The sequence below is a fragment of the Pinus tabuliformis genome, chromosome 3_1, assembly GCF_031772625.1.
Source record: "Pinus tabuliformis cultivar Carrire ecotype Pingquan chromosome 3_1, CPIR1, whole genome shotgun sequence".
Taxonomy (NCBI): Eukaryota; Viridiplantae; Streptophyta; class Pinopsida; order Pinales; family Pinaceae; genus Pinus; species Pinus tabuliformis.
In genome coordinates this window covers 106,237,196-106,254,195 of record NC_142301.1, presented here as the reverse complement: position 1 = coordinate 106,254,195, position 17,000 = coordinate 106,237,196, and the positions used below count along the sequence as shown (strand labels likewise).

Genomic DNA, 17,000 nt, shown 5'->3' with positions numbered 1-17,000 from the left:
ATGTATGCAAGAAGAAACAAGGATGAAGGAATTTGATAATGAAAGAAATGCTGCCTATGTTGCTCATTCCCGAAAGAAGAACTCTGGTGGTTCCAAGGACAAAGAAAAGAGAAGTAAGCTGGAGACTCAAAAGAAGAAGGGAAAATGTTTCACCTGCCATAGGACTGGACACTATGCTAGAGAATGCCCCTTCCAGAAGAATTCTCCCGATAGTGACGACAACAACAACAACCGAAGGAATGGGAATCAAAGAAATGACAAATCCAAAGGAAAGAGGAAGGCTCACTTTGAAGGAAACCATCCACCTTCTAAAAGGACCAGAAATACCAGGTATGAGGAGTCTAATGTTGTTGATAAAAGAAATGAGTATATTCTAATATATGCTCTCTCAGCTGCATCTCCGCCCGACACTATGGATGTCTGGCTAATCGATAGTGGTGCCTCAAGACACATCACCGGATTCAAGGAAGCACTTTCTGACATGGTTGAAAGGGATACTAATCTAGAAATTACCCTTGGGGATAATGCCACTTATCCTGTGAAAGGGACCGGGACTGTGACCCTCCACTTGTCTCAAGGACAAGTCCTCCATCTACAAGATGTACTCTATGTACCCAAATTGAAGAAGAACCTTGTGTCTGTATCTGCCATGGAAGACAAAGGATTCAATGTAACTTTCTCTGATGGAAAGGTACTCATGTGGAAGAAGAGCTTCAAGGAAGCTATCTCAATTGGTTTTAGAGTTGGTACACTCTACCAGGTTGGAGGGAGTCCGTTGGGAGCTATGACTTGTGATACTATCCGTCAAACCGAACTATGGCACCGAAGATTTGGACACCTTCATTACAAGGCTCTTCCCGAAGCAAGGAAGGTGGTGACAGAGGGATGCCTGATTTTGGAAATAATCATAAAGGTGTATGTAAGGGCTGTGCTGAAGGAAAACATACAAGGGGACCTTTCCCCTCAAGTGTCACAAAGACATCTGAGATATTGCAACTGGTCCATTCTGATCTTTCCGGTATGTTGCCTGTAACATCCCTGGGGGGATGTTCTTACTATATGACATTTACTGATGACTTCTCTCGCAAAACCTGGATATACTTCTTGAAGAAGAAGGATGAGGCTTTCATGTGGTTACGTACCTTCAAAGCCTTGGTGGAAAATATGACCGGAAAGAAGATCAAGATTTTGAGGACTGACAATGGCACTGAATATGAGTCAAATGAGTTCAAAGACTTTTGCAGAGAAGCTGGCATTAAGAGGGAGACTACCACTGCATATACTCCTGAGCAGAATGGTGTTGCTGAACGCAAGAATAGGACTATTGTGGAAGCTGCCCGTGCCATGCTATGTGACCAGGGTCTTCCAAAGTTTCTGTGGGGAGAAGCTGCAAATACTGCTGTGTACATTCAAAACCGATGCCCTCATTCCGCTTTGGACTCCAAAACTCCCGAAGAGGTTTTCTCTGGTAAGAAACCTGATGTCTCACATTTTAGAATTTTTGGATGTCCTGTCTATTTTCATGTGCCGAAAGAAAAGAGAAGTAAGCTGGATGCTACTGGGAAGAAAGGAATGTTTGTGGGCTACAGTGAGACTTCTAAGGCATATAGAGTCTATGTACCTGGTCAAAGGGAAGTAGAGATAAGCCATGATGTCACTTTTGACGAAGATGCTTCCCTGAAGAAAGTAGTAGATCTTCCTAGATCTGAAGAAAACCATGAAGAAAGACCTGGAAATCTGGAAGAACCCCAGGATGAGACTATGCCTGATGTTGAAGAGCCAATGGACCCTATTGATCCTTCCCCTTCTCTAGGAAAGAGGCCATCATGGCTCAGGGACATCCTCGAAGATGCTGAGGGTCATGCTGCCCCAAGGGGAACATTCCGAGAAAGCAAGAAGCCGTGTAGATACCAAGGGTATCTAGCTGCCATGAGTACTATTATACAATCTGAACCTGGATCTTTTGAAGAAGCCATCAAGCATCAAGTCTGGAAGGATGCTATGCATGAAGAATATGAGGCTATTATGAAGAATGATGTCTGGGATGTGGTCCCGAGACCGAAGGACAAATCTGTTGTCACCGCTAAATGGCTCTACAAGATTAAACATGGATCTGATGGGAGTGCTGAAAAGTTTAAGGCAAGATTTGTTGCCCGTGGCTTCTCTCAAAAGGAAGGAATTGACTATGACGATATATTTGCACCTGTGGCTCGATATACCACCATCCGATCCATCATAGCCCTTGCTGCTACGCAAGGATGGAGTCTTCATCAGATGGATGTCAAGACTGCTTTACTGCATGGTGCAATAAAGGAAGAGGTGTATGTAGAACAATCTCTGGGATTTGAAGTTCAAGATCGAGACACTTATGTCTGCAGGTTGAAGAAAGCCCTCTATGGGTTAAAGCAAGCACCCAGAGCTTGGTATGAGAGGATGGATAGTTACTTGATGAAGCTGGGCTTCACTCGAAGCAATGCTGATCCAAACCTTTACTTTAAGGTTGAGGAAGGAAAGCCTCTCATTCTAGTGTTGTATGTGGACGACCTCTTCCTGACAGGTGATGACCCTCCCATTCATCAATGTAAGAGGGAGCTTGCTGCTGAGTTCGAGATGAAAGACCTAGGGCTGATGCACTATTTCCTAGGCCTGGAGGTCTGGCAGAGACCTGGAGAGATTTTCCTTTCTCAAGGAAAGTATATTGTGAAGCTTCTGGAAAGATTTGGGATGGTGGACTGTAAGTCCGTGTCGACACCAATGGAACTCAACTTTAAGAAGTTGAGTGGCAGCGCTGCAGGGCCTATCTTGGCCAATCCTACTGAGTATCGTCAACTCATAGGAGCTTTGATGTTCTTAGTGAACACCCGTCCGGACATATGTTTTGCAGTGAATACTTTGAGTCAACAGATGGTTGAGCCTCATCATTTTCACTGGGTTGGTGCCAAGAATCTTTTGAGATATCTTCGGGGCACGATAAACCATGGGCTGAGATACACTGCCGAGAGTGTGATACTCCGGGGATATACTGATGCCGATTGGGCTGGCAGTGTGGTGGATTGTAAGAGCACATCTGGATGCTGTTTCAATCTTGGTTCTGCTTCGATCTCATGGATGAGCAGGAAGCAGAAGTCGGGGGCTTTGAGCACCGCGGAGGCCGAATACATTGCTGCTAGTATGGCCTGTTGTGAAGCAGTTTGGTTGAGGAAGCTCTTTAGTGAGCTGTTCCAACATGTGCTAGATACCATTGTAATACTCTGTGATAATCATAGTGGGATTCGTATGACTGAGAATCCTGTGTTCCACGACCGATCCAAGCATATTGATATCAGGTACCACTTTATCCGGGATATGGTACAGCGAGGCGCCGTAAGGCTCGATCATATAGGAACTGATGAGCAGGTCGCGGATATTCTCACTAAGCCCCTGGGGAAGGTCAAGTTCCTAACCTTCCGTGAGAGTCTTGGTGTCGTGGAAAGACCCTATGATGTGGGTCCTGTTGGACGATGAGCTCTGGGAGCTCTGGGGGCTTTGGGGATAGCTTCTCGGAGCTATAAGCACTCATAATGCTTTTGCCCCACCCTTGTGATTATTGAGCTGGTTCGCCACTCATTTATCTGTGCCCCGTATGCATCCTACCCATTGAGTTCAGGGCTCATGGGAAGTACCTCTCATTTGGCCATTGAGGTGTGGAAAATTTAGAGACTATTAGCAAAGACTGATGGACGCATCAGAGATTGCCGTACTCTCTATCTAGGATGGCATGGTCCAACCACTTGATCTGGGATCAAGATTTGTGAGGTCTGGGACCTCTGGACTGACTATGTCAGTCGGGGAATGATGTCTTTGTGACTGACCCACTTATGTTCTGAAATAAAGAAGCCAGCAAAGCAAGTTTCGGCGGGATGACTCACGATGTTGATTGCACTAATAAATGGAGTTCTCCCTAGTTGAGAGGGAGTGTTAAATTTGGACAACTAGGTCCAAACTCCATGTTCTGATGCTCAGATTAAGAGGCTAATATTTTTGTTGGATTCCTCTTTCTGAGAGGTGTAAAATCCATATAAAAATAGTGTTAATCCGATGAGCATAACTTATATTGTGAATTTATTATTCTTAATAAATTATATGTGCTAGGTCAGCCAGTTTTGTAATGTAGGCTCACATGCCCAACAGATGTGTCACACACCCTCATTGATGGATATATATATATAGGAAAAGTTGGAGAGAATTTGATCACAACACAACTCACATCTTCCTCTCTCATCCTTAAAAGTACGAGCTACCTGGAGGACGAATTTCAGCCACACGTGGGAAGGACGAAGAGGATTTTTCTGCTGCTAGGGTTTCTGCTGCTAGGGTTTCGCAGAAGTTTGACCAGCGTTGACTTTGGTCAACGCTTGGTCCAAACAAGCTGAAAACTTGTGGGAGGTTCGATTTATGAAGGCCATACTACCTGGCACAAAAATCGAGGTCAAAGGGTTGACCGTTTTGCTGCTGCGTTGACTTTTAGCTTGCTGCCCCTGCGTTGACTTTTCAGGACAGCGTTGACTTTTGTAGAACTGACTTGGGTTGACTCATTTACTGGTTGGAGGGTTGTTGTGACACATGCTGGGCTGGCTGACCAAAGGAGACTTTGCTGGTTGAAGCATCCTGTTGACCGCCGAAACAAACACATACATTTTTCTTGTTTCTGATTTGTCTTCTGTAAGATCTGCTTATATGTTCTATCTGCATTTTGCTTATCTACTTGTATGATTGCTGTGAGAAAAGTGAAATTGCTCTTAGCATAGAACATCTTCAAAACTTTACAGATACCATGGGTCATTCACCCCTAACCAAATCAGCACGGCCCCATGGGTGAATGTATCATTCTCCCTAGTCAAATCAACATGACCCCATGGGAGGATGTCTGCCTCTGGGCCATTCACCCCTAGCCAAATCAACATGGCCCCATGGGTGAATGTATCATTCCCCCACTAGTCAAATCAGCATCACCCCATGAGAGAATGTTTGCTTGATGCTGCAAAGACATCAACACTCCCTCTTAGCGAGCGAGACATTCTGCATGACGCCAAGCTTGTCTTTCAAGTATACAAACTTCACTCTAGACAGAGGCTTGGTGAAAATGTCTGCAATATGCTCGTCTGTGGATATATATTGGAGCTTCACTACTCCCCTCTGCACCATGCCTCAGATGAAGTGATATTTGATCTCAGTGTACTTCGACCTGTCATGAAATATTGGATTCTCTTAAAGCTTAACACAACTTTGATTATCACAATGTATCTAGGGCATCTCTGGCTCCTGATCAAATAGCCTTGCAAGTAGCTTCTGAAGCCACAATACTTTTGAACTTGCGGCACTAGCTAGGATATACTCTACCTCTATTGTATTGAGTGCAACAAAAGTGTGCTTCCTGCTAAACCAAGATATCATAGCTAATCCCAAGCCAAAGCAGTGCCTCGAGGTGCTCTTTCTGTCCTTTGCACTCCCAACCCAATCTGAATCATTGTATCCCTGCAGCCTCACTTCACCACTAAAGACATATCTCAAACCATATCCAATTGTACCTCGCAGATACCTCAACACATGCCTTGTTGCAACCCAATGTACATGCCTTGGCTCAACCATATACCAAATCAGAGTGTTCACTGCAAAGTAAATATTTGAACTAGTGTTAACCAGATACATCAAGGATCCAATCAACTGCTTGTACATAGGGGATCCACCAAATCTAAATTTGAAGTGGAATCGCTCAGCTTCTTCAAATTTTCACCATCAGTGTAGCCATGGACTTGTAATCCATCATGTTGAATCTCCTTAGGATCTTAACAAAGTACTTCCTTTGTCCGAGAAAGATCTCATCGGGTCTTTGTCACACCTCCAATCCTAAGAAATAATGCATCAAGCCAAGATCCTTCATCTCGAACTCTGAGACCAACTCCCTCTTGCACCCTACAATAGACCTCTCTCTCCCATTAAGGAACAAATCATCAAAATATAGCACCAAGATCAAAGGATCACCATAAACAACCATGATATAAAGGTCAAGATCCGCATCACTCTTAGTGAAGCCCAAACTCAACAGGTATCATTTAATTTGGGAATACCATGCCCTTGGTGCCTGCTTGAGTTCGTACAAAGCCTTCTTCAATCTACAAACATGGGACTCCTTCCCATGTACCTCAAATCCTGGAGGTTGTTCTATGTACACTTCCTCTTCAACACCATCGAGGAATGCGGCCTTTACACCCATCTGATGTTTCTTCCAACTCATAACAGAAGCAAGAGAAACAATACTTCTGATAGAAGTGTACCTAGCAACTGGAACAAAAGTCTCATCATTGTCCACTCCCTCTTTCTGGGAGAACCCTCCCGACACAAACCTCACTTTGTACTTCTCAATGTTGCCATTTGTTGCATGCTTGATCTTATAGATTCACTTGGAAGTAACTACAACTCCCCTTCAAGTCTCAAAACTATCTCCCACACATCATTCTTCGTGATGGGCTAATGCTCTTCCATCATGGCATCCTTCCAAACCTGTTGGCATGTTGCTTCCTCATAACTAGAAGGCTTGAAATCAATAATGTGGAGCAAAAGTCTCATCATTGTCCAATCCCTCTTTCTAGGAGAACCCTCTCGACATAAAGCTCACTTTGTACTTCTCAATGTTGCCATCTATAGCATGCTTGATCTTATAGATCCACTTGGAAGTCACTATAAACTCCCCTTCAAGTCTCGGAACTATCTCCCACAAATCATTCTTCATGATGGATCAATACTCTTTCATCATGGCATCCTTCAAACCCGTTGGCCTATTGCTCCTCATAACTAGAAGGCTCGAATTCAATGATGTGGCTCATCAATGCCATATAACTCAAGAACCTTTGTGGTCATCTACTCTCCCTGAAAGTACCACGGGAAATAGTATGCCTCTCTGCATCTTGCAAAGTTACACGAAGCCATGTTGGCCTCTTCCTAGTCTATGCAACATATCTAGGTGGGTCCACTAGCTCAGTTGGCTCTATTAACTCCTCCCGATAGTCTGAAGGGTGATCTATTGGAATAGAGGAACCTGTACCTACATCCTTCAAAGCCTCCTGCTTCTCAATCAATTTACATGTGGGATTCTCTAGACATCGTGAAGGCTACTTCCTCATCAAAAGTAACATCACGACTAACTTCAATCTGATGTTGTCCTGGAATGTACTATGTAGATCCTGTAGGCCTTCAAAGTCTCGTTGTATCCCACAAAAGTACCCTTCTTCCCAGAAGGTTCTAACTTCTTCCTCTTCTCCTTGGGCACATGAATATATACTAGACAACCAAAGATCCTCAAATGATTGACCTTTGGCTTCACTCCAGTGAATGTCTCCTCAGGATCCTCAAGAGTCTTGTTCTCCAATATTTAGTGAGGACTCTTGTTATGAACATAAACAATTGTGTTGGATGCCTCTACCCATAAGAACATGGGTAGATCTTGATCATGAATCATTGCCTTCATCGCTTCCACAATGGACCTATTCTTCCTTTCCGCAACTCCATTCTGTTGAGGGTTGTAAAGAACTATCCACTCCCTCTTGATCCCTGCCTCCTTGCAGAAATCACTAAAGTCCTTGAAAGTATATTCTCCTCCAATATCTGATCTAAAAACTTTGATCTTCTACCCTGTCAATTTCTCTACCTAATCCCCGAACTCCTGGAACCTGTTGAAGACCTCATCCTTGGTCTTCATGAAGTAGATCCAAGTCTTCCAGGAGAAATCATCAATGAATGTCACATAGTACAAGTAGTCACCCAAAGACGATACTATCATCAGCCCGCATACATCTGAATCTACTAGATCCAAGATCCTCTTGGATCTTCTATCAATGCTCGGAAATGATCCATCAGCATTCTTACCAAGTGCACAACCGCTACAAACACCTTCATGCTCTACCTGAAGCTGTTAATTTTAGGCAACAATGGTATGTTCTATGCTTTAGAGCAATTTTACTTCAATTTTTTTATTAGCCCAGTATAAATATTCAGATTAGCAATCACATCAACATGATAGTAAAACGCAGATAGAACATAATCATAAACAGTAGAAGACAAGCCAAGACAAGAGGACACAAGATGTGGGGAAACCCTTGATCAAATCTTCTTTTAGTCTTCAATAGTTCAGCAGAGAGAGATAGTACAATTTACAAATCTTATAATTTATAACAGCAGCAAAAGAGCCCTAACCAGAAAAGTCAACGCTAGTCAACAGGGCAGATTTGACCCTCAGCAAATCGGTCAAGTTCAATAAACTTCGGATGAATCAACCCTCAAAACAACCCAGTTAAAGCCTGGTCAAACAGCCCCCCTACGGTCAGCCCTAGCTACAGTCAACACTAGTCAAACTGTCCTGAAATTTCGGCCTCATGAAATTTCGGCCTCCTTCAAATTTCGCTCCTGAAATTCGGCCTCCTGAAATTTCGCTCTCCTGAAATTTCGAATGTGTGGAGAGAGAGAGGCCCAGAAATCCATACCCAATCAATAACGAGAGAGTGAGAAGTGTGAAGATGAGTGTGTCCAAATCATTGTTTTACGAAACAGCCGTACCGAAACGGAAACGGCCGTTTCGATCCAGGTTGATAAAAAAAATTTCAAAACGGCCCTTTGACCCGGCTCGGTGACCGGGTCAGCTATGACCCGGCCGAGTCAGCCAATGACTCGGCCGGGTCATAGCTGACCCGGTCAACCCGGCCGGGTCCCGTCAAAAAACGGCCGAGCCAATAGGAACCGGCTGGGCAGCGATTTCAGTTAAAAAAAATTACTTTTTTGCTGATTTGGAGCTGATTTAGTTAGGGTTTGTGGACATGAAAAGGTTTATGTGATTAGTTAAATGCATTTGGGGTCCATTTCCCCCTCCCAAACTCTATTTAAGACAGCCAAATGCTCTCATTTCACTCACAGCAGTCTTATGCATTTGAGTGAGAGTCTTCTTTGAGAGTTAGTGAGCAGTTCTTGAGCTTGTTTTGGAGCAGCAGTGAGGAGTCTTGGAGGAGCATTGTAGCTGGAGTGAGGAGCTTCTTGGGCAGCCATTTGGAGCAGCATTGAGGAGCTGATTTTTGGAGCAAGTTTGAGGAGGCAGTTTGTGCCTGGAGGTATTTTTTTCCACCTCTATAAATCTGTTTTTACTTATTAAATTTTAGGTGCATATAAAGATAGCTTAGAGAGTGTTTTTAGTCAAATAAATGAACATTGAATCAATTTTTATTTTTATTTTTCATTTTCAGATTGTTTTCCTAGTCAAAAAATGGCACCTAGAGCAAAAGATGCTGCTTGGGCATATGTTGAAATGGTTGATGATGAGATGTGTTGCAAGTTTTGCCATAGGAAAATTAAGTCAGGTCCTGGGGGGATTCATAGGCTGAAACAACACTTGGCAGGGATTAAAGGCAATATTACTGCATGTAAATCCCCCGAAATTGGGGAGATTAGAAAGACTTTGTTGGAAAGCTTTGAAAAATTTCAAGAAGAAAAGACTAGGCAAAAAGAGATACAGGCTGAAATTGGGAGGAAGAGGGAGATACAAAGAATGATGGCTGCCAACCCCCACTATGAGTTTGAGGGTTCTTCCTCTATCCCTCAAACTGATGCATCAAACCCTTTCCGTTATGTTCCTCCCTCTTTTGCTTCTGTTCAAGATAAGGGAAAGGGTAGAATGAAGGGTGATGGGACTATCAAAAGTTTTTTCACTCACTCAGGCTCCTCTCCATCAGATGCACATGGTCCTGAAGTTAGTAAAGGTCTTTCTCAGCCCACTTTAGATGACCATTGGAAGAAAGAATTGAGGGAGACTGCTTGTGACTGCATAGCTAGATGGTGGTATGATGCTGATATCCCCTTTAATGCTGCTCGTTCACCATATTATGAGCCTATGTTTGAGGCCATACATGCTGCTGGAAAAGGCTTCAAAGGCCCTACTATGCAAGAGCTAAGGGGGTTTCGTTTGCAGAAAGAAATTACATCAATTAATGAGTATTTGCAAGATTTCAAGGAATCATGGGCAAGAACAGGGTGTACCATCATGTCAGATGGATGGACTGATCAAAGAAACCGTACCATCATAAACTTTCTTGTCTTCTGCCCACAGGGAACCATGTTTTTAAAATCAGTTGATGCATCTGATAAGGTAAAAGATGGCCACTTGTTGTTTCAGCTATTGGATGAGGTTATTCAGGGTGTGGGGGTGGCTAATGTTGTTCAAATCATCACAGACAATGCCTCTAACTATGTTCTTGCTGGTAGACTGTTAGAGGAAAAACACAAGACCATCTTTTGGACCCCATGCGCTGCACATTGCATAGACCTCATGCTTGAGGATATTGGGAAATTAGATTGGGTCAGAAACACTGTAGATAATGCCAAAAGCATAACAAAATTTATCTACAATCATACACTGGTTTTGAGTATCATGAGGAAACACACTGGAGGCAAGGATATTATTAGGCCTGCCATCACTAGATTTGCTACACATTTTTTGACATTGCAATCTATGCTTTCCCAACATAGAAACTTGCAAAAGATGTTTTCCAGTGATGATTGGAATAATAGCAGTTGGTCTAACAAACCAGAAGGCAGAGAATTGAGAAGGAAAGTCCATGATGAAACTTTTTGGAGAAAGGCAACAGAGATTGTGAAGGTTGCTGAGCCACTAGTTAAGGTGTTGCGGTTGGTGGATGGGGAAAGGTTGGCTATGGGCTTCATTTATGAGGCTATGGATCAAGCAAAGGAGCAAATAAAGGCAGCATACAAGGATAGAGTGGCAAAGTATGGGCCCATTTGGGCAATCATTGATGAAAGATGGAACAATCAACTCCATCGCCCTATACATGCAGCTGGGTATTTTTTGAACCCACGGTATCATTATAAAGCTAAGGAGTCAGGAGCTTTGAGGGGGGAGGTCAGAGATGGACTGGTTGATTGCATTGAGCGCATGGTCCCATCGGAGTCTGATCAGCTACTGATACATCAGCAGGTCACATCCTTCAGCAATGCAACAGGTACCTTTGGGAAGAACCTAGCAAAGATTGCAAGAGAAGCAGATGAGCCAGGTAAACAAAAATTTCAATTTTCAATTTCTCAATTTCAAGTTAGATATAATTTGTAATTTTGTTGAGCTTCAGCCTTCATCTAACTCATAATTCATTACACTCCTATGTTTTTTGCAGCACAATGGTGGGAGGCCTTTGGTGGCCAGTGCCCTGAATTGCAAAGGTTTGCAATTCGTATTTTGAGTCAAACTTGCAGTGCATCTGGGTGTGAGCGCAATTGGTCTGTCTTTGAGAGGATTCACACAAAGAAGAGAAACCGTTTGGAGCAAAAACGGTTGAATGATCTAGTTTTTGTCCAATACAACCTTCGGCTCAGACGGAACCAATTGCTGAACAAAAGACCTGATTCAGATCCCATTGTGTTGGAAGACATTGATCCAACATCAGATTGGGTAGTGGAGAGTCGTCTACCAGAGTTTGATCCTGATGAGGATCTTGATGAAATTGATGTTGGAGATCCACTGCAGCGTGTTCAGTTGAATGCAGATCCCAATCCACCAGCCTCAGTCTCACAGCCAGCTAGTAGGACTCCAGTTGTAGGTGCTTCGCCTTCCTCTGCTCAGCCACGACAGAAGCGCAGCCGCATTTGTACTCTATCTCAGCTTGCATCTGCTTCACAGCCTAGTGGTACTGGTACTGGCACCACTTCTACAGTTGCAGTTGGAGACGATGATGATGAGGAGGAGCCATGGGGCCCCTTGTCTGGCTCTGATGATGATGATCCAGAGATTGGTCGAGATGATCTTGGCTCCTCTGGCAGTAGCCAGTAGCTACTAGCCTCCTTGGTTATTTGTATTTTGTTTTGACTCTTGAGTCTTTGATCATGTATGACAGACTACAGTTGACTATGTATTTACTATTGCCATTGGGTACACCGTACCATTTTGATATAATGGATTGGTTCATGAGCCTACTTTGATCATATGTTGTCTTCCATGTATATTATAATGTTGTGTGTTTGGAAACTTGAATGAAAATCTTTAAAATTATGTTTAAAATATTTAAAATTATGTTTTTTTTATAAAAAAAATAAATATTTAATGTATTTTTTACAACGACCGAGTCATTGAAATCGAGCCGGCCGAGTCATTGCCGTTTCCGTTTCCGTTTCCGAGTCGATCCTCGGCCGAGTCCGAATCCGAGTCCGTTTTGTAAAACATTGGTCCAAATGAGGCTAAGCCACCTTCTATTTATATGCAACGTTGAGGATGAATAGACGTGATTGTTGGGCTTCTAAGCCTACATAGGTTTGCTAGCCGACCTTGACAATTTGTCCATAATCAAAGTAAATTCATAACTTCATTTGTACATGTCGGAATCGGATGATCTTTAGATCAATCCTACACCTCTCGGAGAGAGGAATCCATGAAAAATATCAGTTGTCATAAATAAGATGACCCATGTGGAGTTTAACCCTAGTTTTCAATTTTAACACTCCCTCTCAACTAGGGAGAACTCCATCTGCTAATCCATCTGCCAATCTTGTACTATCTCTACCATCAATGCACTGCTCTGCTCTGCTGAACTATGAAGAAGAAGAAGTGATCGAGAATGTATCATACCATTCTCTACTGACCCGAAGTCAGTCCCAATCAAAGGAGAGTGTGTCATACCACTCTTATTGACCCGAAGTCAGTTCCAATCAAAAGAGAGTGTCTCATACCACTCTTACTGACCCGAAGTCAGTTCCAATTGATCCCAGATCAATATCGGTCATCCTAGCATAGGGAGTACGGTAGTACACGATGCGTCCATCGATAGTACTATGGTCCCTATCCTCATTTCCCTACTCATTGGCCAGATGAGAGGTACTTCCCATGAGTCCCAGACTACATGGGTAGGATGTCTCAGCAGGAGAAGGATGAACCACTCATCTGCCTACATGTCGCCAAGGGGTATCACAGAGGAAGGTTGAACCACTCACCCTGTACATAGCAAACCACTAGGTGAAGGCTAAACCACTCGCCCTATGGTTGTTCACCACTCCAAGAAGTACCCCAGGCCTCCCAGCACTCCTAGAGCTCAATGTTCATCTCATACAGGACCCTCATAAGAGGGTCTCTCCACAACTCCAAGTCGTTCTCGGAAGGCCAAGAATTTGACCTTCCCCAGGGGCTTTGTCAAAATATCGACGACCTGCTCATCAGTCCCAATGTGATGGAGCCTTATTGCTCCTCGTTGTACCATATCCCAAATAAAAAGGTACCTGATATCTATATGCTTGGAGCAATCATGAAACACGAGACTCTCTAATAACTGGATCCCACTTTGGTTGTCGTAGAGGATCACGGTGGTATCCAACACATGTCCAAACAACTCACTGAAGAGCTTCCTCAACCAGACAACTTCACAAGAGGCCATACTAGCAGCTATGTATTCGGCCTCGGCGGTGCTCAAGGCAACCGATTTCTACTTCCTGCTCATCCAGGATATCGAAGCAGAACCCAAAGAAAAACAGCAACCAGAAGTGCTCTTGCGATCCACCACATTGCCAGCCCAATCAGCATCAAAATAACCATGCAACCTCACATATTCGGCAGTGTATCTCAGTCCATGAGTGATTGTGCCCCGAAAATATCTCAGAAGATTCTTGGCACCAATCCAATATATATGTTGGGACTCAACCATATATTGGCTCAATGTGTCAACCGCAAAATATATGGCCGGACAAGAGTTCACCAAGAACATCAGTGCTCCTATGAGTTGACGATACTCAGAAGCATTTCCCAATTTAGGTCCAGCAGCACTACCACATAACTTCTTAAAGTTAAGTTCCATCGAAGTAGTCAAGGGCTTGCAATCCACCATCCCAAATCTTTCCAATATCTTCACAACATATTTTCCTTGAGAGGAAAATTTCACCTGGCTTTTGCCAGACCTCCAACCCTAGGAAATAGTGCCTTAGAGTAACAGACTTCAGAAGTAAAGATGGTCCTCAACATATATATATATATATATAGCACTTAGATGTGCTCTTTTTATTTGAAAGATCAGCAGCATCCTTTAGATAATCATAATGAGCAGCTTATCAATATATGCAGCTTGACCATAAATCAACTTAGAGTCTTCGAATCAAGGTATACCCCAATGTCCCCGTGCGTAGTCTACAACAACTGCAGCATTTTACCAAACCTATGATGCTTAGAAACAAAGCTAGATCTTACATCTTAAAATTACCTCTTTTATTTGAAAATGAGAGGATCCTTATCTGATGGACAGGCATCATTGAAACATTACAGCTCCCTCTGAATCCTTGCTTTAAGAGATCATCAAGCCTTTGTCAATCTGCACTTCATCATTAAGATGAGACTTTATCATTCTTTGATGTCATAACTGCAATCTTCTTCCTTACAGAAAGGAGTGCCACTATACTTTTGATTTGAGGGTAATGATGATAAAGCAGGTGTTGATACACATTCAATTCTGCAAGGTAAACATTCTTACTGCCATGCAGACTTTGATGTAACTATGGATGTTACAAACATTACTACTAGAGCCTCTTATTGCAAATTTGAATATTGAAATCCCTACTTAAGATGACATCTTGATTTGTCTACAAGAGTTGAACACTTCACAACAAGTCATAAACTCTAGCTAATTGATTTGTTGTTTCTTGCATACCTCGACAAATGATCATCATGAGATGATGCCAGGACCCACTGTAGCTGCTTCAAAGGATAAGGAATCCACGATTTACATCTGTCTTGTTCACAACTTCGATTGTGAACAAGACTATAATACTGTCATCGACATACAGGGTTTGCATAATGTTGAACAGACCATAAGAGATGTTGAGCTGCTATTCATAGAGTATTGCCTCACATAGCAGTCCTGGAGTCATAAATAATAGTGATGTTTAAAGTTTCAGATCTTCAAACTTTCAGGAGGATTATTTTTATTGACATAATCTCAGCTCCACCACTTCAGGTTTCTTCTTAAAGCTGAAAGTGGTTTGATTCTGTTACAAGAATCAAATGCTTCCTCCGCTTGATGACTGTTGCTATCCTTAAAAAAAAGGTTTACAGGAGATTGCAATGGGATTTCTGTAAATTAAAAAAAACTTCACAGATTGGCTCAACTGATATAAGAAATTCAAGTTGAGTATGTCTCTATCAGCATTCTCTTTTCTACAGTGCCATATCCATATGCCCATTCCAATGTTGTTCTACCATACCACTGTTATTCTTGTACTGGGGCATATGCTCTATCGCTGCAATGTCACTTCTAGAATATATATCCAGTAGTGAACCATTGTCATTAACTATTGGGATTGCACTAACATGAGTTTCAAGAGAAAGAGCAGAACTAAGGGATTCAATTGATCGAAGCATGCCAAAGGGCGATCACCTCCATTCCCTATTTCTGGTATCCATGTACCTATGGTCAACACATAAATGGGTTGTTGCAGCAGTGCCATAGTACTAGCAGCATGTCTGAAATGTCTGCATATACATTTTAGTATTTCAAAAAGAGATGTAAGGTGTAATAGTTGTGGACATGAGCCATCTTGTGTTGGAGAATAGGTACCGTAGCAACCTTATTTTGCAAAATTATGTGTGTCACATCCTTCAGAGAATCATAAGGACTTACATAAGAGATCTCTGAAATGGTCGCATAGACTGATCAGATTGTGGTTTCTTAATAAACATCTTTTGATCTTTCCAAGCAGCAATGGTATATGACTCAAGCTCTTCCTCTGAGAGAATTGCTCCATAATTTCCAAGCGCTCTTAGGATTGAGATAAGTCTGCAGTACTGAGCATACCTACAAACTCTCCCTTGCTGAAATCCCATAAAGGAGCCACAGAAATACCCTATTGATAAAGTGCATGGAATGCTTGCTTCATAGGCAAACTAATATCCAGAGCTACTACCTTTCCTGACTCGGGAAGCAAATCGTAAGCAGTGCATGTAGATAAAATATCTGCAATTTGGCGTCGAAAAACTTCTATCTCAGCACCTGATATCCTTCTGGGCTGGCTCCACCTTCTGAAAGACATTAGGATCTACATCCATGCAGGATCTTGATATCAATATCTCTGGACTTGCAGCTGTAGGTAAAAGTTCTAGCCCAGTAACAAACAAAACATTGTTGGCAGTCCCAAAGGTAGGTGCAAAACCATATAGGATGCTAAACAGTGACAAAATTATCTCCGAAATGTAAGCTATAGAACCGTGCCAACTGTGCAAAGTCATCTATAGGGAGAACGAGTCAATCTGAATCAAATCATGTACAAAAGGACCGAACTATATGAGATTAGTTGATACCTTTTGATTATGTCAATTGAGGAATGACATATAAAACATGGTTCCATGAAGTGCGAGAATCTCAAAAAAAAGAACATCTCCAACGCTATCCCTTATGGCCTTGTTGACCTCTACTGGTCAACTAGCCATGCAGTACACCCCCTTTTCTTGCAAAGAAGGGGCAGCACCTGATCAGCGTGTCCGTGCCATCCTGCAGTCATCAGCAGCTTGATCATCTTGATTGTAAACCCAGTCTGCATGTATGAATTGTAAATAATCTTAGCAGACATGAGTCGTGTATGTGTATTGCCTAGGTGGACCTAATTTTCTAATGGTAATCTACGTCCCGGAAGGTTTTTCGTCTCACCGATCCATGGATCGGCAGAGTTTTCCTTCAAACCTGACCCCAAAGCCGGGATGCATTTATCATTAGAATTTTAGGAGAATCCTAGTGTGTTGATCTGCTAGATTATAGTGGTGTCGCAGAACTGGGTGTTTTGTGAGGGTCTGTATTAAGTGGGTTTGTCCCCTTGAGATGTAAATTGTAAAAAGTCATCATGAAATGTGTCTTGAGGGTTGAAAATGTTTTAAATCCCCTCGTGAGTCCTAAGTCCTAGGTCCTAGGTGATGTTTCCAAAGGCTTAGTTCGATGATCCATTTAACAAAT

At 42.6% G+C, this 17,000-nt stretch overlaps 2 protein-coding genes and 1 pseudogene across 2 annotated transcripts in view; 1 reads left to right on the top strand and 2 right to left on the bottom strand.

Moving 5' to 3' along the window:
* The window catches only part of LOC149185986 (protein HEAT STRESS TOLERANT DWD 1-like), a 104,390-nt gene that overhangs the window by 55,263 nt on the left and 32,127 nt on the right, over positions 1-17,000 (bottom strand). The window lies entirely within an intron of this gene.
* Positions 9,858-12,053, top strand: LOC149185988 (uncharacterized). The gene is made up of 2 exons (XM_089412529.1): positions 9,858-11,087; positions 11,205-12,053. The coding sequence occupies exons 1-2, from the start codon at positions 9,911-9,913 to the stop codon at positions 11,855-11,857; spliced, it is 1,830 nt and encodes a 609-aa protein (XP_089268655.1). The 5' UTR covers positions 9,858-9,910; the 3' UTR covers positions 11,858-12,053.
* LOC149185987 (sucrose nonfermenting 4-like protein pseudogene) lies at positions 15,215-16,282 on the bottom strand (annotated as a pseudogene).

Coding starts and splice junctions, on each gene's coding strand:
- LOC149185988 (XM_089412529.1), top strand. CDS start 9,911: ATGTTTGAGGCCATACATGCTGCTGGAAAAGGCTTCAAAGGCCCTACT. Junction 11,088..11,204: donor AAGAGAAGCAGATGAGCCAG/GTAAACAAAAAT, acceptor TGTTTTTTGCAG/CACAATGGTGGGAGGCCTTT.